General features: G+C 39.2%; 2 protein-coding genes across 4 annotated transcripts; both read right to left on the reverse strand.

The window, feature by feature from the left end:
- Positions 1–2,794: 2,794 nt before the first annotated feature.
- Positions 2,795–12,560, reverse strand: stat2 (signal transducer and activator of transcription 2). Of its 3 annotated transcripts, none has more exons than XM_085353234.1 (24): positions 12,404–12,560; positions 11,919–12,050; positions 11,687–11,831; positions 11,214–11,309; positions 10,530–10,622; positions 10,365–10,443; positions 10,126–10,205; positions 9,880–10,031; positions 9,618–9,776; positions 9,428–9,517; positions 8,639–8,698; positions 8,482–8,502; positions 8,292–8,385; positions 7,991–8,038; positions 7,811–7,894; positions 7,558–7,656; positions 7,299–7,434; positions 7,054–7,106; positions 6,774–6,859; positions 6,023–6,159; positions 5,723–5,911; positions 5,586–5,640; positions 5,302–5,393; positions 2,795–3,586 (listed from the first exon to the last, which is right to left on the reverse strand). In XM_085353234.1, exons 2-24 carry the CDS (start codon positions 12,047–12,049, stop codon positions 3,357–3,359), a joined length of 2,409 nt encoding a protein of 802 aa, XP_085209360.1. In that variant the 5' UTR covers position 12,050; positions 12,404–12,560; the 3' UTR covers positions 2,795–3,356. The 3 variants fall into 3 exon arrangements, with proteins under 3 accessions (XP_085209360.1, XP_085209358.1, XP_085209359.1); XM_085353232.1 differs by having other exon boundaries at positions 10,126–10,208; XM_085353233.1 differs by having other exon boundaries at positions 10,126–10,208; positions 11,919–12,560.
- Positions 12,561–15,049: 2,489 nt separating this feature from the next.
- Positions 15,050–17,723, reverse strand: apof (apolipoprotein F). Its single transcript, XM_085354100.1, has 2 exons — positions 17,588–17,723; positions 15,050–17,015 (listed from the first exon to the last, which is right to left on the reverse strand). The coding sequence occupies exon 2, from the start codon at positions 16,977–16,979 to the stop codon at positions 15,699–15,701; it is 1,281 nt and encodes a 426-aa protein (XP_085210226.1). The 5' UTR covers positions 16,980–17,015; positions 17,588–17,723; the 3' UTR covers positions 15,050–15,698.
- Between the last annotated feature and the right edge of the window lie 6,182 nt (positions 17,724–23,905).

Raw genomic sequence — 23,905 nt, forward strand, 5'->3', positions numbered from 1 at the left:
TCTCCCTGTCTCTCCTTGTCTCCCTCCTTGTGAGTTTTAGTTTGTTGGTCCCAGTTTAGATTAGTTTAGTTTGTATGTTTTTCCCCTGCCAGCAAATAAAGCTGTGTTTTGAGTTCACCCCCCCGAGTCTGTGAGTCCTGCATTTGGGTCCAACTCCTGCCTGCCGCACAGCGATTCATGACAGTTCTCTAAAACCTAAAAGAGGAATTATGGATTGGATCAACTGGTCCTTAAATGCAATTAGCACCCCTTTCTCAACGAGAAGTTTGGGCTTGGGTGAGCCTGAGTGCTGAAGATATCTACCTATTCGGAACCATGGTAACAGGGTTCTGGCGGATCGGAGCTGGCTTGGCCCTGACTTATCGAAGAATTAAGGAAGCGGAACCTGTTGTTCAAACCCCCACAAGGCTGCCCGCTGGGATTGAAACAATGGGAGAGGCGTGAGTTTCTCAAAATGGGTTTGAGTGCAGCACGGATAAGATCTTGGAAAGGCTACGGCTGCTATAAATACTCATAAGATCTCTGACTGCAGACTGGATTACACCTCGGAAGGGTTAGCTCGGAATCTCTGTGCGCAAATTGGATGACATCTCGGGGAGACGCACTGCCGTGAGTTCTCAGAATCTGCTCCTTGAGCACAAGAAATGACAACATCACAGAACGACTGTGTTTAGTCTGTTCCTTCCCATTCCATGCAAGGCCACCTGGGTTGGCTGGAAGACTGTTTACTTAGCCTAGCAGGGCGAAGGACACTGTCTCAGCTGAACTCTGGACACGCACACACATACATATACACTGATATGCACACACCCATCATTTTTTTTCTGTTCTCAAACTGATCTCCCTGTTGGAGCTCAGTCTGTGGGGGAGTTATTTTTTTTTCTCCTTATCTTTCCTCATGTGGTGCATTTTTCCATTGTTATACCTCTCTGACCTGTCTTCCCCATGTGATGTTTTGTGTAATGTATGTATGGTCGGAGGGTAAGATGGCGCAGCCATTGCGTGCAATAGGTCGGCAGCCTTATGAAATTTCCCCTTGTGGGACTAATAAAGGTATATCAAATCAAATAAAACAGAAACTCAAAGCTTTCATGTTGTAAACAACTTGCCCCTGTAACAGGGTGGACACTGAGCTATACAGAACTGCTATTGAAAGTACAGGAAGTAGCAGGGTGACACTAATTCATGCCATTTCTTTTTTTGTTAAACAAAAATATTTAATCTATTATCACTAGACATAGCTTGTAAATCTTATCTAGAGTCAGCCTTGTGAACCAGCCTTTGTTTCTAACCTCTAAGTTCAGTATGTAGCCCACTGAATTGTTTTGTTTTGTTTTTTTGTTTTTTGAATTGTGTTAAATAAATTTCCCTTAGTTATTTTGGAAAATTCACAATACAAAAACATTCACAATATCACAACTATTTTATTTATTGCTTTAAAGTGCTTTAGAGACAAGCACATTTACACTCCAGGTCTCCAAAAAAAACTAGTTTCAATTTTCTGACCAGTTATGGATTTATTAAGAAAATTACTCACATATAATTAAATTATCAGCTCCATCACTGATTTTTTCTTTCAGCTTTATTAGTGAAATGTTCTCTCTCTCTCTCCCTTACTCTATGTGCAGTCGATGGATCACAGCTGTGATCTGTGAAATAACCCAAAAACAACCCAAAACACCTTGAAATTATCACAAGGGGAACAGAAACATGGTAAACAGTTTCACTTATTGGTTGCAGGCACGTGCTGCTAGTGGTGACCTATACTGAGCCTCTTCGCTGAGATTTGCATCAGTTTTGCCCTTAAACAAGTTATGCACTGTTATGCAACAGTCTGTGGCACCTCGGACTAACCAAGCAACCTGGGGGAGGGTTTCAGCCACTGAGTATGAGTCTCAAGATGACAATCAGAAAGGTAAATTTGGTGTTAGCATCCTTAAAATCTCTCCAGCAAAATAATGAAAAATTACATCTCAACAAGGACATGTTTCTTTAGGCATTAAGCGATCAACTCAGTCACATTTGAGGTTTACTAATGGGAAAGTAGAAAAGAAAATAATATTTCAATGTGACACTTGCAATTCTCAAGAAGTAAATATTCATTCTCTTTTTTGGGATAATTCATGGTTGATTGGCCATGTAACTAATTTTGAACTTTGCAACCTGAAATTAGAAAAAACAAGTATTCACTGACCTTTCTCCTTTGTTTCGGGGCTTTCTGTCATTGAAATATCTGTTTCTTAAGTCAACTAGCTTCCTACTTACTACAAAAGGCAGCGTCATAGGTGAAAGATGAAGCCAACCCTGTGACACGTACTGCAGCTCCTCTAGCTGCCTCTAGATTGTAAGCTATTCCAGAGAAAGTGACTTTTTCAGATTCCTCCTCCTCATATTCATGAGTCTCTCTTAATTGTGTCTATATACAGAGCATTGTTAAATTGCATAAACAGACAGCCAAACAATTTTGTGCTCTAGTGATTAAAATGTAAGTACCAATTAGCAGGCATGTGTGATGCAACTAAAAGCCAGCTAATGACTGAGGGCTTCACCCGTTGTTCAAATATGGCTGCAACAAACTAACATGACAGCATGACTTTCATGTCCAGCCTGTTTCTGTGCAAAAAAAAAAGAAGTTCTATCAGCAGAAAATCATCATAATAGTCAAAATATTAGTTCTAGTCCACAATTTTTACAGGTAATGAGGTGCAGGCTAAAAATATAAAACCAGTTTCCTACATTTGTCAATGTACAATTTGTGTTAATAATCAAACCACACATTTCTTCTTTACTGGTGCTTTTATTGTGACTTAAATGACAGTGTTACTATAAAAGGACAAACTAAAACAGGAAGTGTGATGTTCACGTGAATTTTATCACGTTGTATGTGCCAATATTAAAACAATAACAAAGGGTTCAAAATAAACAAAGATATAATAAATTATGTGCAGTCTATGCAGTAATAGCTCATACAAACCTTTCCCGCCTCCTTACCTGGTCAGTTTTTAAGCATGATTTAGACTTTATGCCTAATCTTAAAATAATAAAGTATGGACTGATATGAGTGCGGCTCATTCAATGTTCTTACGTGTATCTCTTCATATAGCAGTAAAAACAGTTTAGGATTCACAGGGATGCTCTATAAATTTATACAGTGAACAAAAACATCAGTTATGTGTGATTTTCAGGGTCATCAGATGGGCTGTTGAGCATCTCACATGAAAACGGAATTAAAAGCAAACCATTTCATTTATGCTGGATTTGCCACGTGTGCCACATTTTTCTGATAGAAATGCTGTACTGTGTGTAAAGCTAACAAGTGCATTATGTATAGTGATATGGTTGAATACAAACAGAAGCTAAGGGAAGCTGCCACAGGACTGTGGGAGCAGACAGTTAAATCCTTGAAGGCTGAAATCAGGCAGAGATTGGTCATCTTGCAGGAGGTCGTTGTCAAAAAGGTTTGGATTGTTGAGATACATCAGCAGATCCTGCGGTGGTTCTGGGTCTTCAACAGAGCCATTCATCATGGGATCAGGGTCATAAGATTCCAGTGGTGGCGTCAGAGGATAAAGATCCCCGTCTTGTTCTAAGAGTGAAGAAGGAAAAAAAAAAGTTGAATTTGTTGTCATCGCTGTGTAGTTTATTTATGCTCTCGCTAGGGAAATGAAACTGAAAAAACATGCGATTTGCTGTTGAAGCCCAAAGCAGAAAATAGAAAATCACAGGAACTGATTTTGTACAGAACATTTAAACGATGTCTAACTTAGATAGTTTTTTTTTTTACCTCAGAATAGCTCAGTTGAATCGATACTAAATACAAATATCACATACCCTTTGTAAAGGAATAGTTTATTTTATGGCATATTAGAAAAAACAAAAATGAGCATTTTAACCATCCGTAAAATATTTAAATCTGACTGAAAGTGTCTTTTAAGCTCAATAATTTACATGTTACTGAATAAATAATTAACCCTGTACATAAAAATCCTACACATGACTAAATCTGACTACTACTACACCCTCACCCCCATATTTTTCCGTCATAAAACTCAGACGTGCATAGAAAATACTGTTAATATTATTTTCCCTGTGAACCCAGAATCACGGAAATATTAAAATCCGAGAACATCAAGTCACTTAACGAGTGCAAAACCTCAGAAACTGTGAGAGTTTGACTGCAGCCATGAACAAAGCACTGACGCTATATGAATAAAACTAAATTGAACTGAATTGTTCTATATTACAGCACACACACATTTTCATATCTTAGTCCAGACATCTCATTTACATTACACTTTCCCTAGCCGCTTAGCCTAAACCTAACTATAACAAAACACATTTTGAACCTCAAAAATGCCTTCAAACGTGTGGGGACGGGCATTTTATTAAAGTTAAGCTATCTATGTACATGGTCTAGGACTTTTTTTTTTTCATTTTCCAATTCAAATTATGATTCAACCTCATAGCTGTTTGCCTTCGCTCAAGGCTTAAGTCTTTCTCTAAGGATTTTCTGACGTGTCAATAGAGAAAACAAATGGAAAATTTGCTTCTGAAAGCGGAGCCATTAAAAAAGCGGGCAGTCCCTGTTGCACTCTACAGTTCTCTATGACTTTAACCTTTAAAGCTTGAAGAGATCCAGCATGCATTGCAGATGAACAATTGCAAGTGATGAGAACAGGACTTGTAGGGATCAATGCAAACAGGGCAAAAGCACTTTGAGCAGTGAGGACAGCAGAGAAGGTGACCTCAAAGGGGAGATCGCAAAGATTTAAATCAGGTAAGATTTTTGCTTGTTATGAATGGGATCAAGCAAGGTTTTGATTTGACCAAAAAGTCAAACATAACGTACTGTAAACATTTTTGTAGTAATTAAATGAAGTAAATATAATTTAATTGTGAGTTTTAGAGATGCAAGTATGTATATTACTTCAGTAGTCATTTTAATAGCGACTCCAAGAATGTAATTTAATGTAAAAGGACCAAAAAGCAGCAGGATAATAAAACGTGTTAGTGATTCTATTGCTTGGCCAGAACAAGGCTTTATGGTCACTGCACCATGTGCATGCAGTAAAAGCAGCCAACATTCCCACAAAAGTTCAATTCAAGGATAAAAAATAAATAAATAAATCTTTTAAAAAGCTGTCACCTGACATCTACTATATTCAGACAGCATGCTACGCATTGATTTCATGCACTGCAAGACCATCACAGGGATGGTGACAGAGATTTTTGATGGAAGGTGAGTAATTTGTTTGACAAGGTCTTAAGCTGGATTGGACAGCAAGGAGAGGCATGACTCACCAGCTGCCTCTCCACACAGGCCATTCATTGGCTCCAGGCCTTCACCCTGTGCCATGTCAGAGGGCATGGGTGACCTGGCCTCCAGTGTGTTCCTACATGACCAATGATAAACAGTCATTACAACCATTAGCTCATGACATAAAAAAAAGGTGTGGGCACACCACTTTTTAAGTGAAGTGTATTTAAGTTTGTTGTATTAATGGGATGGGTTTTTTTTTTTTTCTTTAATTCCAACAAGCAAGACACTATAAATTAGCCTGAATGTATATGGACCGCATACTTACTCCTTGGAAACAAACACCAGCTTGGTTTTGATGTACTTTATGTATGGACTGTCCTCTGAAACAAAAAGAAAGAGAAATTTGATTTAATGGGTCATCTGCAGGACTAACTTCAATAATATTTTAAATGGTGGCCTTACCTCCACTCTTCTCAGTGTAATACTTTCCAAAAGCCTTATCTTTCGGGGTGTCCGGATACAGGTAGAGTAGAGGATTTTCTGGGACATTTTCAGCTTCTAAGATCTGGTAATTTCGAATGATTTCATGGAAGGGAATCTGGGAAAGGTCAACTTTGGTGAAGGGCTGGACTGTCTTTACATCAGGCTCACCTAAACAGACAGTGGATGATGTATTAAACAGGTTACCCCGGCCACTGTGAAATGCAGCTTAGTTGTATTTCTTTCAGACATACAAGCAAAAAAAACCCAAAACACTCTCACCAGTCACAGTGATCTCCACCCAGGAGAAGGTAATTCCCCCAATGACGCTTTCACTGAAACGCAACAAGAACGTGCCTCTCTTTTTCTTCTTCAAGAGAGATTTCTCTTTGCCTTTGGTCACAAAACCCATGATGAGCCTGAAGCACAAAAGGAATTTTATTTTAAAAAGCAAACATTTCAGGTTTCACGGAGACTGACGTTATGAGCTAAACTGGACCATGCATATTAGAAACAGAGTTATCCAGATTACAATACTGACAGTGTGGCAAGTGGCTGGATTCTTTTAATCTGCTTAAACATTAACCTGACACTGCTGTCAGACGCTTACTTTTCTTTACATAAAACAGACATTTGTTGATAACATTTGGAGGACAACCTGCAGATTTTTCCAAAAAAGGATTATCCAATATAGTTGTCACGAGTTAAGAGGTACCTATTTGTTCTGTGTGACGTACAAATAATATGGAAGGTACAGTACTGTGCAGAAGTCTTGAGCCACATCTCATTCATTTAGAAAGTCAAAATCCCTTGTTATTTTGTAATTGTGTAAGCTGTCTTGAGCAATAGTTCTCCAGGCTTTCTGAAGGTCTTTCAAAATTTTTATTTGGACACTGGTTTGTTTTTCAGTCATTCTCAGTCCAGTCCTTAAAGTTAACCATGATCAGAGGAATGTTTGTTTTGTTTAACCCATTAAAACTGACCTATGAATCATTCAAGCAAAAAAGCTTCTAAGAATGTATAACAATCATACCCATCCCTCCACAGATCCTCAAGGTATGTTTTCACCATCATCAAAATGCCATCAAACCACACCCAGAAAGTGTCAGGAGTATTCTCCTGTAACACAAACAGCAGAAAATGTCATTTGGACACACTTACAGGCCTATGTTCTCTGCAACGAAATGCTCAGATATATTTAGATGAGATGTAATAATTGTTTTTAGTGGTGAGGCTTAAGGTTAAATTACTCAAGACTTGCAAAGTATGGCTTGAGGGATTACAAAAAAACCAGTAGCTTTTAGGGCTCTTACCTTGGTAAATTTTGACCACGGTACTGTGCAGCTGTCATAGTTTGGCTTTTTGCCTGGAGATTAAAAAAACACGATGGACAATCACAAGCATGCTTACAAGCCACAAAGGACAACGAATTATGTCAGTCTTGTGCTACTATCTATAAATGTAAAGTTTGCAAAATCAAGATACATTTTAACAGTACATGAAAGTAGGTGTTGTCAACAATGAGCAGAATGAAGCAGAAGACGGTGGAAGAATTTACCAAAGAGCTTGTTTGCAATCATTTCCAGCTGAGTGTCATCCAGGCCACGTTTTGTGGCCGAGAGAAACTGCCAGCTCAACATCTCTCCAAACTGAGGCCAAGTAGCTGCAGGAGTGTTGGCGAAGAACATAACATCCTGGGAAAAGCAGACATATGCACATCATATGTACACGATTAATTTAGTCTGGCCCGTAATTGTATTACAAGGGAACTTGAATGCAAAAGCACAGCATGTCTGCCAGTAACAGTGACTTATCACCTTGGGATCCTGACTGAGCATGTTGAACCAGAGGACAGATGCCCAGGCACTTTGCTGCTGGCTGGAGTTTGAGATGATGACCACAGGGAGGGTGGAGGCCTACAAGTGTGTGTGCCATAAAAACATATAGCTTCTACTTAGGTCATAGTTCTGTCACCAAAGCTGCAAATTAATGATTAATTTTTAAACGGAACTAATGTTCTTTATCTGTGATGGCAGCCATATAACATGAAAAACGCAGAAGAAACTCCACCTGCAGCTCAACAGAGAAGCCTTTCAGCTCAAATACAGTGTTGAAGTAGATGATATGCAGCTCCTCTGTAACACTCAGAGAAATCTATAAACAAGAAAGTAACACACAGATCATTATTCCTTTATTATGATGTAACATTAAGAAGAGATGGTATCAGCAGGGTTACCGATATTAACTCACATCACTGACTCCTTTGCCACCACCTCCTGATTTCTGCTCCTTCAGAGTCTACAGACAAATAGTATTTATGAATTAACTAGTAAGAACGCACACACAGTCACTCCCAAATAACAAATAAAAATTCTCACCTGCCAGTAAAGGCTGTATATTGATATAAATGTTATTTTTTGAATTACTTGAGTGTAGCTGATGTATTACATGTTAAATACATTGTTAAATATTTGGTTTTAAACCATTTTTGTGTCACAGTTGTATAAAAGTCTTTGTATCTAATTGCTTATGAATTCATTATTGAATATACCAGATGTCTGAAGTCTGCCACCATGCCTCCATTCGTGCTCTCAGCCATGTTCAAGGCCTTAATTTTAGTCCCCAGGACATTGAAACGTCGATACCTACAAAAGACAGGAGGTTTACTAAAAACAAGTTCACAGCAAATGTCAAAGCTCAACGTGGCTTCTGAAACTTAGATGTAAATGAAAAAAACTTGCCCTTTGATCTGAGGAGCCTCCCTATATTCAAGGGTGAGAAAAAAACACAGCAGACGTGATCACAGGGAGGAATTAGACATCTTTCTCTAATGTTAAATCCTGGAAGTTTGTTTTAAGGGTAATGAAAACAACTAAAGGTCTGAAAGAGAAAACTTACTTGTCCATGGATACATCCACTTTCATGGAGTGGTTCAGTTCCGGAAACTTCACAAGAAGTCTGAAATGGTTAAGTCAGGTGCAAAATGTTAGAGCTTGAGAAATATGAAGATGATGAAGACAAAAATGTAAAAAAAAAACAGGAAACCAGGAATGCTCCCAAGGTCACAGCATGGAAGAAGATGAGATGGCTCTGCAGGAATGCAACAAACTTTCAGACTTACTCGCATTATTTCACAATTGATTCTTTGTTTACATGGTGGAAATAAAGGCCAACAAAACCACTCTCTATACCAGTCTGTTTCTATAAAGATACAGCAGCTTGATATGCACATTATCCTAATAAGTACAGCATAGTACAGTAAGATAAGGGGGGCGCAATGTCAAACATATATTCTTACTTTGTGTAATATGCTGAGATATTTATAATTTATAATTAATTAATTTTTTGTAACTTTGTAATATACTGTATTATTTAATTTGGTTTAGTTAGTAAATGTTCTTACTGTCTTGGAGCACAATAAAGTATTCTGATTCTGACATTATTTACTGTAAGCTCATTAGTGGCTCTACAGGTTTAAACATTTTCCTAAAAAGCAAAAGATCAAAGTTCAATCCCAGGAGGAGACACAAATCCCTCTGGGGTTGTGCCAGCCAGGACACCCAGTGTAAACAAAATCTGCCAAATCAAACATGTGGATTAGGGAGCAGCTGAAAGTAGCTCTCTTATTAATGCAGATAAGTCCATTGAAACACTGCGTGCACGCTGATTTCTGTGCTGGGCACTGACCTGGCTTTGACAGAGAACTGGACATTTGTGCGGAGAACCAAAGATCCTTTCCCCTGAGGCATGGATGGCTGAGTTTCAACCACAAAGGAGCTAAATGTAAACGTAAAAGAAAAAAAGGGAATGTCATTTAATTAACTAAAAAAAACATAAAAGTGAAAGAGAACATCATAGAGTGTCCTAAAAGAAATACCTCTTGAGTAAGTCTCTTAGAAGAGTGTCCACTCTCTTCTGCAGTGTGGGGTTTTGGGCCTTCACAGGGTCATTTTCATAGGACACTTTTCCTACTAGCTCCTCCAACTTAGTAAGAAACTCCCACACCTGGAACAGACACACTGCCACACAGCTGAACCTAGAGATTCAGAAAGAGAATTTATTTTAATTTCATGCAGATTTTAGAGAATGGGGGGATGGACTTTGGAAATACAAATTCAGCTCAAAGAGAATAAACATACCACTTTTCCAGCTGATCCAGGCAAACATTGTCCAGAGCACCAATGCATGCTTTCTGCTGCCTCCTCTGCCACTCCACCAGCTCCTTCTTCACAAGCACATCAATGATGTCCTGAATCCTGTCCAGAATATCATTTAGGCCTGACAACGTGCTCTAAAAAGTGATAAAATGAGATAAGAATGTAAATAATTAAACAACTACAATAAAACATTTAAGAATATATTTAGGAATATTACTGACTCCATACCTTCCTGCAGTTATTCAACTTGTTGACAAGCAACTGAAGCGCTTTAATCTGTTCTTTTTTCCTGGCCTCGTCTACCACAGCTGCTTAAAAGTTTCCATGGTGGGATGAAAATTTCCACATGACAAAGACCAAAACAAAAGAGTACATGTAGCTCTGATTTAAATCTTTTTTAGATTTATTACTAACTCTCACAGACATTAAAGCATGCAAATATAACCAGATTGTTTTCATTTGTTTACCTTCCAACTTCTGGGTTTGGAATTTAAAATCAAACTCATCTTGCTGCTCCTCCAGACATATGATTGTATGTTCCATACACTATAGCACAAAAAAGGAAATGAAAAAACTGCGACATGCTTTATCCATATAATACAAATAATAACACAAAGGAACATAATCTCCACCTGCACTTCATTCCTCAAGCCAGCCAGTTTACGTTCAAGGTCCTGCTGACTGCTTGTCTCCATTGCCTCTGGCTCAACTTGCAAAAGCTGGACCTAAGAATAAACAAAGGTGGAGCTAATACCAAGATCTTATTGTCTTTCAGATGTAATACTGGGTGAAGCTGTCACAAGGGAAATAGTAAGTGAGAGTGTAGTGTAAAAACTGCTGGGGGGAAAATCTTCACGTTTTAGCCCACACAGTGAGTTTCATGGTTCTATTTCGCACACACAGCTCTTTTTAAAAAACTGAATGGAAAAAACTAAAACAGGATAAAAATTTACACTAGGCTCCTTGAAAGTTTGCATTTAATTTTACACTTAAAAGCTGAATTGCAATACTACAAACACAACAGCTAACAATGGAGTCATAACATAAAAAAAGCCAAAACATGGCAATACACCAATAGATCATATGATATAATGTTTTCCTGTAAAAAAAAAAATACCACATACAGGTATATCCAAGTGTGCAAGTGTAGTGTTGGGGCACTATTTTTAGCAGAGCATTACCATTTTACAGTACATGCTAAATACCTATGCTTTTCTGGGTTTATTTCTTTTCTTAAGGCACTTAGCTACATTGTTATCAAAAGTGGCTATACATAAAGTTTATTTTTAATTACCACAATGAGACGTTACACCAACCTTTTCAGCCAGTTCAGCGCTCTCCAGGATTTCCTTCTCTTTTTCCAAAAACCAAAGGATGGTGGTTGCCAAAGCACACGGATCATCCACATACCTCTGTAAGAGAGAAATAGCAGAGGCTGGGAGTCACATGTGTTAAAGTATATTATATTACACTGATACAGTATATAGGCCAATCAACTGTGCAGACTTACTGGAGGTCATTAAAAGGCTTTTTTTTTTACTTTTGTCACTTTTTATAAACCTTTACTGTCATATTATCATTTCTCATCAGCCAATAAAGGATTAATAACAGGTTAATGTTTTCCTATGTCTAAATATCTCTCACTTGGCTAAACAGGAAATTCTGAGCATGTAAACACATAAGCAAATCATGGTAAACGGAGTGGTTGGAATTATGATACTATTATTCAAAATTTGCTTTTCCATTTTAAACCAGAGACGTCACTGGGTTGCTCCTTTACTGGACACACCTGAAAGTTCTGCTTATAGCGCCTAATGTTGTGCTGCAGTAAAAATGACTCCTCCTGGACAAAGCGGCTGTGTTGGATGTCCAGATTCTCAAGCAGGACCTGGAACAGCACCATAGCAAAGGCATGGTCCCGTGCTGCCCGCTGCCTGTAGAAAATGACATAATAAGAGCTTTTCACAGCCATACTCACTTACAGTAATCATTGAAACTCGTTGAATCACAGGGTTCCTTACCACTCCTGCTTCTCTATCCAAGGGGCCAGGTAGTGCCGAACATCCATGGGTAAAGCATCTCTGTCATAGAGCTCGTGTAACTGCTGTCGGTACGCAACAGGAAGCTGTCTCAATCTGTCCCACTGTGCCATCCTAAGGCACACAAACAGCCAGCAATCACATTAAAGGCTGGATTCAAGTCAACGGGAACGAATGTGTATCTATGCCGGGTGTTAACTTGTCATCCTAGAGTGCGACTACTTTATAAACAGTGCCATAAAGAGTATAGTGGGCGAGTTTGTACCAGTATGAAATCAACAGCTGAGCGAACAACAGATGACCGTAGACCAAGTCCTTACTGCATGACGTGAAATCCGTGCACACTGTTTAAGAGCGATACTGAAAATTTAAACTTTATATCTGCAGGTTAGCTAGCTGGCGGAAAAAGTGCCAAGACCACAAATACCCGTCGATAATGACCCGTCGATAATAACACATTTACTCACCTCAGTGCAAGATATCAGTGCGAATCCACTTAGTATACCTTATTAGCTTTCCGCTAGATTAAGACAATGTGCATATCTAGCTCTTCCGTCGAGCTACTTTGGAACGCTGGTAAAACAAAACAACTGTCAAGAGCAACCAAGCGTGTAAAGTGTTTCCCCGTCAAGTCTTTATTTTACTGCTTTTTCATTGGATATCTATTTGTCCCGCCCAAGAAGACCATGACGTCTAAACTCCCGACGCCATTTTGGCTCTGAAAGAATTTCCACCAAAGGCAGTTAAAGAGCCGAAATGTCGCGAGAAGACTCGCAGATTCCTCGTGAGTTCAGACTTAACGCCTGATTGGTTAGTCTGTGGACAGGACCACGCGTTCTGCTGGTTAACGCATCTGTCAATCTCTCGCGTTGCATAGCAGTGAGCAAAATAGAAACTTACGGCCGTGTAACCAAGAGATTTCCCGAGAAATGACGTTTCGAAAGTGACAAAGCCAAAGAGGAGCATGTGACTCACAACAAACCTCAAAACAGGTTGTGTGTCTTCGTAGAATCATCTGAGAAGAAAGCGTTTTTTATTGTATTCCCACGTCGTTTTTATTGTATTCCTTTATGCAAACACAATGAAAATGAAAAAAAGTACCTTTACGTTTATTGGAGTAAAATTCGAAAAGCATGACGTTTTATCCTTCATACCTAGTATTAACAACAACGTTAATACTACTAATAATAATATTAATACTAAGAAGAAGAGTAGTTGGTGTTTTTGTCTACCAGTGAACTAAAACGTTGACACACATGGAAAGTCTCCAGTTCTTTGTGCATATTTTCAGTACAGTAGCTGCTCCCCAGAGCTGGCGTGCAACGAAGTACTTAGAAGTACAAGTACTTCGTTACTGTACTTAACGAGAATTTAGAAAAATCAGCATACACAGACTGTCATTTTGTGCGCAGTTTGTACAGCTTGTTGCTAACTAAAGGTCCAGTGGAGATGAAGAAGAAAGGGTAATATATTAAAGGCAAGAACTGCTCAGAGGTATTTACGCAAGTCCTCATGTGTGTAAATCAGATATTGGGTTTGTGCATGTGACATTATGTTTTTCATACTGTGAAAAGTGCTGAAAAACAAAATCTTTGTGTTTTTAAAGGTTGAAAGAAAATACTCAGCAATTTACTGCTCCTTAACCCACAGGGGCTATTCACAGTGGGTGGCTCCGCATGTTTTGATTTACAAGCCAGGCATATTTTGCTTATTAGACGACAGCACACTGTATTTAATGTGTTCATTCTCTCGATTTCTACTGTCACCAGTAGATGTCACACTTCACTCAAAGAAATTAGGATGCCAGTTTGGATTTTTTTTTTTTTTAACTTTGACTCAAATGCGCCATGCAGGTGTGAAGAAATTCCTAAGTTCTAAATATAATTTCTCTTTTGCAAATCTAATATAGTTATTATTATTAACTTAACCATACATTCTATAGGTCTGTTGGGCCTATCAGATTAAATATTTTGATTCTTATCCTTTTTTCAGTATATTTAGAGTGTGGCAGGTTATTTTAAATAAATAATATGTTGTGTAAGAATATCTTGATCAAGTCAGAGGGAATTAGGCAACAGACAGGCAACACTCTGCACTGGTCACTGGTCAGTCACAGGGCCAGCACCAAACACACACAAAAAAAGAAACACAGTGGGTTTCTTTCTTTTGGTTCATAAATAATCTGCATCAACAGAGAGAACAGACAAATTCACAAACGTCTCAGACAGCTGGAATTAAATAGAAATTTGAGTGTATCCTGTAAGCCAATACCAAGGAGCGTCTCTTAAATCTAAGTCTAATTTGCAACAGTGTGGCCAACTGCAAAATGTCAAGGCCCTGAAAGTGAAGCAGTTAAACAGAATTTTTCACCCCCCTGAAGGGAGGCAGTATGTAATCAGTTCGGTTTGTTTGTCTGTCTGTCTGTTTCTTAGCAGCATAACATCCACTGTTTTGAAGATATCAAAATTTTGTGTGATGGTAGATATCAATAACAGCTCGAGCTGATTTAATTGTGCTGAAAATTGGGCCAAGGTTAAGGTCAGGGTCACCCCAAATGATAAAATCAGTGAAAACTTTAAATCTACCGACAATTCTTTATGGCTTATCTTCAAATTCCACAACTGGCTAAGCATTTGACCTTGAACTTCATTGTTAGCGTTTACTTTGAAAAAAATTTAAATAAAACATAAAGAGTTTTATTGATTTCATTTAAGTCTGTTCTAGTTATATGGGTAAAGATAATAAAATACATCACAATCACACACTAACACATCTGCACTTATGGCCAGTTTGTGTTATCTGTTGGAGTGTGAATGTTAGGTAAAAGTCCTTAGGTATTGCAAAAAGCCTTGTACAAATATGTGTGTGTGTGTGCGCGCACGCATGTGTGTGTGATCAGCTGACTCAAATTTACAGTATGAAGCATTTTGATTGCTTAAATTGAGTTTGAAGGCGCCTTATAAGTGCCAAACCCCATGCCACTTATTTTCTTCTTTTTAAAGTATTATGTAAATATTCTTTAAAGCTGTGTTAGGTATGTACTGCAGTTCAACACGAGCGTGCACATTAAATATTTTCAGCACAAAAAACAATCTGATAACTTTATACACTGCCACCAATTTAATGTAAAATTTAATAACATTTACAGGAAAACATATACAGCAACAATATTTTATCATGAGGCTAGTGTCCCTGCAATTAAATCCGAGCTGAGAATATGACTGCGACCTGACAACCTGACTGTAGGTTTCAGCTGAAGGAAGAGACAAATTAAAAATAAAAAAGATGATAAACAGAGACGGGCAAAATCAAAGTGTTGAGGGACTGAAGGTTTTGTTTCCTGAGACCAGTCATCAGTGTTGCTGCCTAATACGATTAACTAGTAAACTACTTTATAAAGTATATACTTAAAATATTATTTCTAAGCAATGGCTTAAAGCTTACTTTCTGAGGATATAAATTATTGGATCTGTTTTCAGCTCATGTGGACATTTTTCACTCTGTGGAATGACTTTTATTTCATCGTTAGCTTACATTGTCTCTTTTATTATTTTATATATGCAGACAATTTGGAATCTGTCTTAATAATATTCTTTCGTTGTGTACACACTTACAAAAAAAGAAAAGAAAAATTGCACTGCAAATTATCACTAATAGTTACTATGCAAACAGGTAAGCTATCAATTATTGATCCTCTATCTTTACACATGTAGCTATGTCAGTATTTATTGCCAGAGTTTAAGAGGGTGATTCATTGATTCTTCAGTCTATGGTGATGACACCCTCCTCCACGCTGAACTGGTTCACCAGCATGTCATCTTCCTCCTTCATGGAGTTGAGCAGATACTTGACCCCAGCTTTCACTCCGGTCTTCACCCCTGCACCCAGAGCATAGCCTGCTACCCCAGCAGTCCCACCCGTGGCGACCATGAGGGCATCTGTTCCGAGGTCAACGGCGCTCAGGATGGCTCTCTCCTTGGCTGTTTCAGAACAGTTGACTGAGGCGTAATACACAGCTGTGCCAAGGTTATAGAGTGTGCTGACTCCAGGGATCCACTCCATTACACTGTACACGCGCTGCTCGCTTTTGTTGATGCAGTTCCTCTGGGTGCTGCGCTTCCACCGGTGACCAGTTGCTGCTGTGGCGCTGCACTGATGGATCCAGGTCTCAGATTCTGTGGATTCAGATGGCAATATGCGACTACCTTTTTTCCACACTGCCTGGTACATCCCGGGTGTGTGACGCCCACTGCTGGTCACACCAGCACACAGGAATCCCAGGCTTTCACAGCTGCTCACAGCATCCTCCAGTCCACCTGTGCCGCCCTCCACAGCGTTTCCTATCAGCACGGTCCCATTTACTCGACTCCAACCCTCGCAGTGCCCCTCCTGAATAGTGTTGCCTTCTCCCACGAATGCCAGCTGCTCAATGTTAAACATCACAGCTTTTATGTGTCGCTGAGTTTGATCTCTCCCTGAAGGCAATGATGCTGATGTGGGTGTTGGTGCAGCTGCTGATTTACTCATCCTTCGCTCTATTAGGCCTTCTACCTCCATCAGGAGCTCCTCTGTATCAGCCACTCCCAGCAGATCATACAGCTTCAGCAACAGGGTCTGTGCTTCCTTTGGGCACCCTGCCACCACCAACACAGGCACCAAAGAGAGACCCAACAGCTCCTGTGGAAACATGGAGGACAGCGAGTCATCCACAGCGCTGGCTGACAGCAGCTCCTCACAGCTGATGTTCCCCTGAATATGTAAATGAGCTTGAATCTGCTCCTGAAGCTTCGCCCCAAGGACCGATGTCATTCGTTGGGCAGATCGGATTCTTTTAGATTTTTCCTCAGGTAAGAGACCAGACTGAACTTGAGATCCCAGGAGAGAGTCCAGATTCTGTTTGGACACCTCCTCTACAGCTTCATGGGTGTCACTTCCTGGAAGCAGAGTGCTCTTTTGCACCAAAGGAGGTGGGACCCTGCACAAGGCCTGTTCATTCAGCAGGAGCTGGATCACAATCAGCCACTTCAGCTTGGAGGACATCATCCTGCTTTAAAAGAACACTTTTCCAAAGCCACTACACTAAATCGGAATAGTAAAAACAAGGGAAAAAAAACATTAGGGTTATTATTGTATGTGCTGAGTAAATAGTGCAATCAAAGACCTGGATTATTTGGTTAGTTTGTCATCACAGTAAATGTAAACCACTTTGTCTTATAGATGAGTTCATAATTTTTTAGCTGCCGTGCAGTGTTATTCTTGTGGTGTTAAATCCTTTGCTGCAGGCACTAAGCAAATATTGACTTAATGGTGTTTATGCATTTGCAAAGGTACGCTGTGCAGGAAAATAACCTTAGTAGAACATTTAACCTTTAAATCCAGAACAAAAATGCTGTTTGTAAAAAAAAGAGTTAATCGCACTGTAACTTTAACAAAAAAAAAATGCTATTAACAAATCTATTCTACATCTAAAGTGAAATTAAACCCAAAAAAAAAGCAAAAGCAGTAAAAAAATGATTTTGTTTAGCAAAGCAAGAAAGAGCAACACGTCCTGAAACTGGCCTCTCACTCGGAGCTGAAGCAATTGCTCATGTCCTGTTTTGTTCTCAAAAACAACAAAAACATCCTGTTCCATATGTTTATCGTACACCTACCTTATTAATAATTAGTGTTGCTCATGAAGTCCTGAGCGTCTGACCAAGATGGCTTCACCATGTAGGATGCTTTTTGTATTCCCCTTTTTCCCTTTTCTCCAAACGTACATAGTGATCTTCTCTCCCTTTGCCTCCAATGAGAATCTCTTTCTTTACACATGACATCCCACAGCCCTCCCTCTGTATCATCCGTCTTTCAACTCCCTCTTCTCTTTGGCCTCATTGCTCAACAGGGAGATCAGGGAGATCAGGGCTTGAATATTGATTCACGTGGGGGAAAGTCCATGTGTTCTAAAGCAGTTTTGTTTGTCTGCCCCGCCATCCTCTCATTCTCCCCGCCCCCCACCTAGTCCCTCTGCTCCCCCTGTTCCCTCTCACACAGTCGCCAGGTTTTGTTTTTGACCCAAATACCGTAATTGTCGGGCTATAAGCCGCTACTTTTTGCACAAGCTTTGAACCCTGCGGCTTTTAGTCAGGTGCGGCTTTTCTATGGATTTTCCATGATTTTTGTGATATCGTAAGACGATTTGTTTTGTTTGTTCCGCTGTTGTACGGCACTACGTTGCCTGGCGGAAGGATCGGGGTTCAAGAGTGGTATGTTAGTCACATGTCCGTCCGCCAGGCAACGTAGTGCCGTACGAAGTAGCGCGAAAAACAAACTTCAAAGTAGCGCTACGCATTCAGCAGGAGGCGTGGATGACGAGCGGCGATAAACTTGCGAAAAGCAAGTTATGCCCAACTCCACCGGTGGATTCTGACAGCGTGGAAAAGTGCGAAAACATCCACGATCACCAACGGATTTTGAAGGGCTGGACTGCTGCATGATGGAGAGGAGGACACCGCCACGGCCCTTCAGAGGGTGTTCGACTCTGACACTGACAACGAGGATTTCTTTGGTTTTGAAAGTGACAACGAAGGAGAGAAGCTGAGAGTGGATGACGAAGCCATCCTGAGCCTGTTCGTTTCCGACATTGGAGAAGAGGACTTTGGTGGTTTTAGAGCGCAGGAAGAAGAGAAAGATGGTGAATGACTGACTTTTCTTCTTGTTAAAGCCGTGTCACTGCACCTGAGCCTAAAAGGTAGTCCGAATCTATTTTTCTGGTGTGCTGTAGGTTACTGTTATGTACTACATGTGCAAATATGTACCCATAACTTGTTTTTCAAAATATTAATAAAAGGGGTGTGTCTCCAAACAGCCATCTCTTTCCTGACAATTCCCTTTGTGCATATTCTCTTACATATGATAAGTCAACATTGAAACACCTGCGGCTTTTAGTCAGGTGCGGCTAATGTATGTACAAAACAGGATTTTCCCCTGATTTTAGCTTGTGCGGCTAATATTCAGGTGCGCTTTGTAGTCCGGGAAATACGGTACTTGAAAGAAATCTCCCCTCGTGCCGTTAGCGAATTTATCTCTTACAGAACCAAGTGAAGGGGGGGTATTTAAGGTAAAGACCCATCACAAAAGCCCACATAAAACTCTGTGTGCTGTGTGTGCGTTTCTTTTCCTTGTGCCATTATTTTACATCCTAATGCATTACACACTGCTCCATTTACAAACATACTTTTTCTTTTTCTTCTTTTTTTTTTTGCCCTGAAGCTCTGTTGACACACAATATAACGCTGGTAAAAGTCCATCTTGCACCCAGAATAGTGCAGTTTTGACCTGGAGCATCAGTGTCTTTTAGAAATGTGACTTTATCAGAGTCATTGTGATGACGCATTTAAGTCGTTACCTTTATTACATTTTTAAAATTACAATCTAATGAATTGCAATGCCTGCTTGTTTTTTGTTTGTTTGTTTGTTTTTTTGACTGATTTGAGGCGTGAAACATTTTCAAAAATAAGCACATATCCTGTTTGTTGTTGCTCTTGGACCGGCATTAAGCACAAAAGAACTTCTTATCCAAAGAACTTAACTTCTTCTCCTGATCCTATACCACTCACTCATTATGGCTACTCTCTTTCTTTTGTTCTTTACACACCGATTTTACCCTTACACAAAAATAGCTTTACCCTGTTAGAATCCTGCAGAACTCTCAAATAACAGGAATAACCCATATTTGGTGAGGAACCGTATTCGGTAACTTAAATAGACATCAAAACTGGCCTCCCCGGGACTCACTCTGAGGTTCCACATGGATTTCTCCCACTTATTCAGCAAATTCAGGTTATGTGACAGAGAGTGATATTATTGCATTTAACCAGTCAGTAGTGGACTGAAGCATGTCAGACTTGTTCAGTGCTCTTCCAGAATTTGGAAAACTAGGTTTTTCATCCCTATGTTCTCCCACACTTATAGTTTCCAGTAGTAATAGGTTCCTTGTAGGTTCCGATAACACTCTAGAGTTAAAGTTTTAAATTTCCATGTATGTCAATGAGTGTCCTACAAATAAATAAGATCATTCAGAACCAAATTGTCCAACTACCATTAAAAAAATGTAAAAAAAACATAAATAAATAAAAGTTAATCAGTCATTTCATGTGTTCACAAGTCCTGTTGTCATTCTTGCATGTCTGGTAATTCAGTAATATAACGCTCTGCACAGACACATAAAATTCAGAGCTGCTTCCAATTAGACGATAATCAATCATATCACATGAGCAGATTGTTTTGGCCCATTTATGTTAACCAGCAATAGTTTCTTAAATATATGCACTCACTGGCCACTTTATTAGGTCAAGAAGACCTGCTGAAGCTCTGCTAAGCATCAGCATAAGGATGAAACATGACTTTGAATGTAGTGGGTTGATGGTGCCACACTAGCTGGTCTGAGTATTTCAGAAACTGTGCATTTGCTGAGATTTTACTACACATCCATCTCTAGGGTTTAGAAAATGAGCAGAGGTCAGAGAAAAATGGGCAGGCCACTTCAAGCTGATTGGAAGGCAGCAGTAACTCAAACAATTACTCATCATAACCAAGATATGTAGAAAAGCATCTCTGTGCACACAGGACATCACATCTTTAAAGAAGATGCGCTACAACTGCAGAAGACACCATATATGTCAGCTAATGGTGTGAAAATATTTCATAGCATACCACTTTGGATCCCTTTATGATCACTGTATTGACTACCCATCTTACAATGGCTGCTTTCAGCAGGATAACACAAAGCTCAGATCCTCTCACACTGGTTTCTTGAAGATGTTAATGAGTTCCCCCTATTCAAACAGCCTCCACAGCCACCATAACTCAATCTGACAGAAAACCTTTGAAATGTGGGTGAACGGGAGATTCACATCATGGATGTGCAGCCAACAAATTTGAAGCATGTGTGATGCTGTCATGCAACTATGTAAAAATGGACAAAAATCTCTGAGGAATTTATCCAGCACCATGTTGACTCAATGGCATGAGAATTAAGGCAGTTCTGGGGGTAAAAGTGGGTTCAACTCAATAGTAGCAAAGTGTACCTAATGAAATGCCTGGCATAATGTGTGATAGGAGGATTTCTTGGCACTAGGGGGCGATGTTGGAAATATTTTCTTTTTCATGGGAGCAGATGTCAATATAAATAAAACTTCTGCTTCTTCAAGTTGCTTGAAGATGTTTTCACCTCTCCCACTGGGTTTAAATCTGGTTTGACCGGATGAGAGGTGAAACGTCTTCAAGCAACTTAAAGAAGTCCAGACGCTTTTCTTTGCAAGCTCCTTTGACTACGATGACCTGGATGACTGAGAACCTTCACAGACTTAATGATTCGAGCAAAATGTTCTGAAAAGAACGCTGTCTGTTTTTTGTTTTTTTTTTTACATCTGACGCAAGAAATATGAACCAAATTCAAATTTTATTTGTCACGTACACAGTCATACACAGTACGATATGTAGTGAAATGCTTATCGAACCACCTGAATGTTTCACCTATTTTTTAAATATTAGTATTAGTTGCTGACTATTTACATCCCAACAGAACAGATTAGGGATGTGGTAGAAGGGGAGAGTGTCATCGTGGATGTGCAGATGATGAATATGGAGCAACTGTGTGATGCTGTCGTGTCAGTATGAATCAAAGTTTTAAAAACTTTGTTGAATCTGTGCCATGAAGAATTAGTGCAGTTCTAAAAGAAAAAGGAGCTCAATCAAGATAGCAGCAAGATTTCTTAATGAAGTGACCGATGAGTGTACAACACAAATATATGACGCTCTTGCCCGGACACAGGAAAGCGGTCCTATTTAATGTGGTTGATAAATTATATAAAATGTCTAATTAGAGGACTGATTGCTTACACAGTAATTTCTGCAAGGAATTCAGTGGAAATGACACATATGGATATGATTAAGACCCTAGGGTCCAATAAAAAATCCTCAGAAGCTTTTTCATATAAGTGGAGCACTTTATTTACATCAACAGGTTTTGAACCACAGGTTTTTTAAGTGCCTGCTTCACTTTGTTTGTGCAATGTATGACTGAGCACGACTGCAGCCATGATACCGTGATACTAATGAGTATTTGTTTTTGTGTAGTTAGAAAGACTTTAAACATTTAGATTTATTGTTGCAATAGAATATTTTTGCCTATGGCAAAACTGAATTCAAAGTAACTGAGGTTAAAAAAAGAAGAAGAAAGAAATAGAAAAGCTCAGAACTTTTATTTGTGTCTGAATGACAAAGTCCTTCAGCGAAAGATGAATTGTTCTCCATGCATTTCATGTTCTGTACAAAATGAAAGCGTTAACATTCTAGATCAAGTTTAAGAGATGCTAATACCAGGTTTCAGCAACTATGGACAGAGTTAGCTGGGTGATGCCTACTGCTAACTGCTAGAGTCATTTGAAAATAAATAAAGCTATCAATAAAGCATTATCAATTTATCAAATTAACCACCGACAAATTGAATAAAAGTGTTAAAAATATTTTCCATTTAAAATTAAAACAAAAAGAAAACGAAACCAATTGTTCTGCATGTGATGAGTCTGTAGGGGTGTTTCTTCTGTCTCATCAAGCCACTGATGAGCTGTTGGCACTGTAATTTAATTCAGTTCAGTTTAATTTATAATCTGACCTAATCACGACAACAATCGCCTCAATGTACTTACAATAATGCAGAGAAAACCCCAGCAATCAGACAACGCCTTATGAGTAAGCGCTCAGCAACAGTGGGAAGAAAAAACTTCCTTTTAACAGGAAGAAGCCTCCAGCAGAACCAGGCTCAGGGAGGCCATCTGCTGCGACCAGTTGGGGGTGAGGGGTGGGAGACAGGTGAAAGACAGAGATTAATAATAAGTAATAATTAAAATCTAGAGAGTGAATCTAGAGAGAACACATAGTGAGTAAAAAAAAGGTGACTGAAGAAGAACCATTGCATCATGGGAAGTCACCAGCAGCATAGGCCTGTTGCAGTGTAACTAAGAGTGGATTGAGGGTCAACTTATCCAGTCCTAACTATAAGATTTATCAAAAAAAAAAAAAAGTTGTAAGACCAATCTTAAAAGCAGAGGGTGTCTGTCTCCCAATTACAAACTCACAGAGAGAACTGGTTTCACAGAAGGAACTAAATGCTGATGGCTCTGCTTCCCATTCAACTTTTAAATACCTTACGAACCACAAATAAGCCAGCAGTCTGAGAGTGAAGTGCTCTATTGGATTACTATGAGGTCTTTAGGATGAGACGGGGTTTGATTATTTACTCTAATTTTAGAGATTCTGCACAAATGCAAGAATATATATATGTATATTTGTCTAATGTGCACACTGAAGAAGATATCCTGGTCAAAAACAAGTCCACCTGGTTAGACACCATGTTTCTAGGATTTTTACAATAACCTCAGTTTTGTCTGAATTTAGTGGTCATCCCAGTCATTATGTCTAATAAGTAATAGCTTAAATTTTGCATGTGTCATCTGGCTGCACGGATAGCTAAAGCTGGGTTTCATTTTCATAGCAATGACAACATACGTTGTGTTTTGTGGCATATGGTAAACAAAACTGCCCAAGGGAAAATGTCTAATGCAAATAGTTTTTCCTAGCAACGAGCAACCAATTCTGTGGAACTCTGTGGAGCAAATAAACTGTAGTGTTTGACAAACAGGAAGGCTGACTGACATGTTTGACAGGAGATAATAGTTAAAACTTTATGGCACTTACTTTGGAATGAACAAGTTTCATAATGTCTTGTGGCAAACACTACATGCTCATATATGTTCACATTTAATGTGGTGATGTCACTCATTACATTAAAGGGAGCAGCGATGCTAAATAATTAAAAACACACGCATCTTTAAATTTGCTCTTGTGAATGTCTGTCACTGTAACACAAGTCATCCTAAGAGTAACAGGCAACAAATATCTGCAAGCTACAACGCCCTAAAACGTTA

The sequence above is a fragment of the Diplotaxodon limnothrissa genome, linkage group LG5 (genome assembly GCF_057381915.1).
Source record: "Diplotaxodon limnothrissa isolate DT_005_m linkage group LG5, D_limnothrissa_male_GT1.1, whole genome shotgun sequence".
Classification (NCBI taxonomy): Eukaryota; Metazoa; Chordata; class Actinopteri; order Cichliformes; family Cichlidae; genus Diplotaxodon; species Diplotaxodon limnothrissa.

Bases quoted from the DNA above. Each gene is read 5' to 3' on its own strand.
- stat2 (XM_085353232.1), bottom strand. From the start codon at position 12,049: ATGGCACAGTGGGACAGATTGAGACAGCTTCCTGTTGCGTACCGACAG. The intron at 10,209-10,364 runs GTAAACAAATGA...GAAACTTTTAAG, and splicing joins CCAAACCCAGAAGTTGGAAG to CAGCTGTGGTAGACGAGGCC. The intron at 5,641-5,722 runs GTAAGGCCACCA...TTTTTGTTTCAG, and splicing joins TTACACTGAGAAGAGTGGAG to AGGACAGTCCATACATAAAG.
- apof (XM_085354100.1), bottom strand. From the start codon at position 16,979: ATGATGTCCTCCAAGCTGAAGTGGCTGATTGTGATCCAGCTCCTGCTG.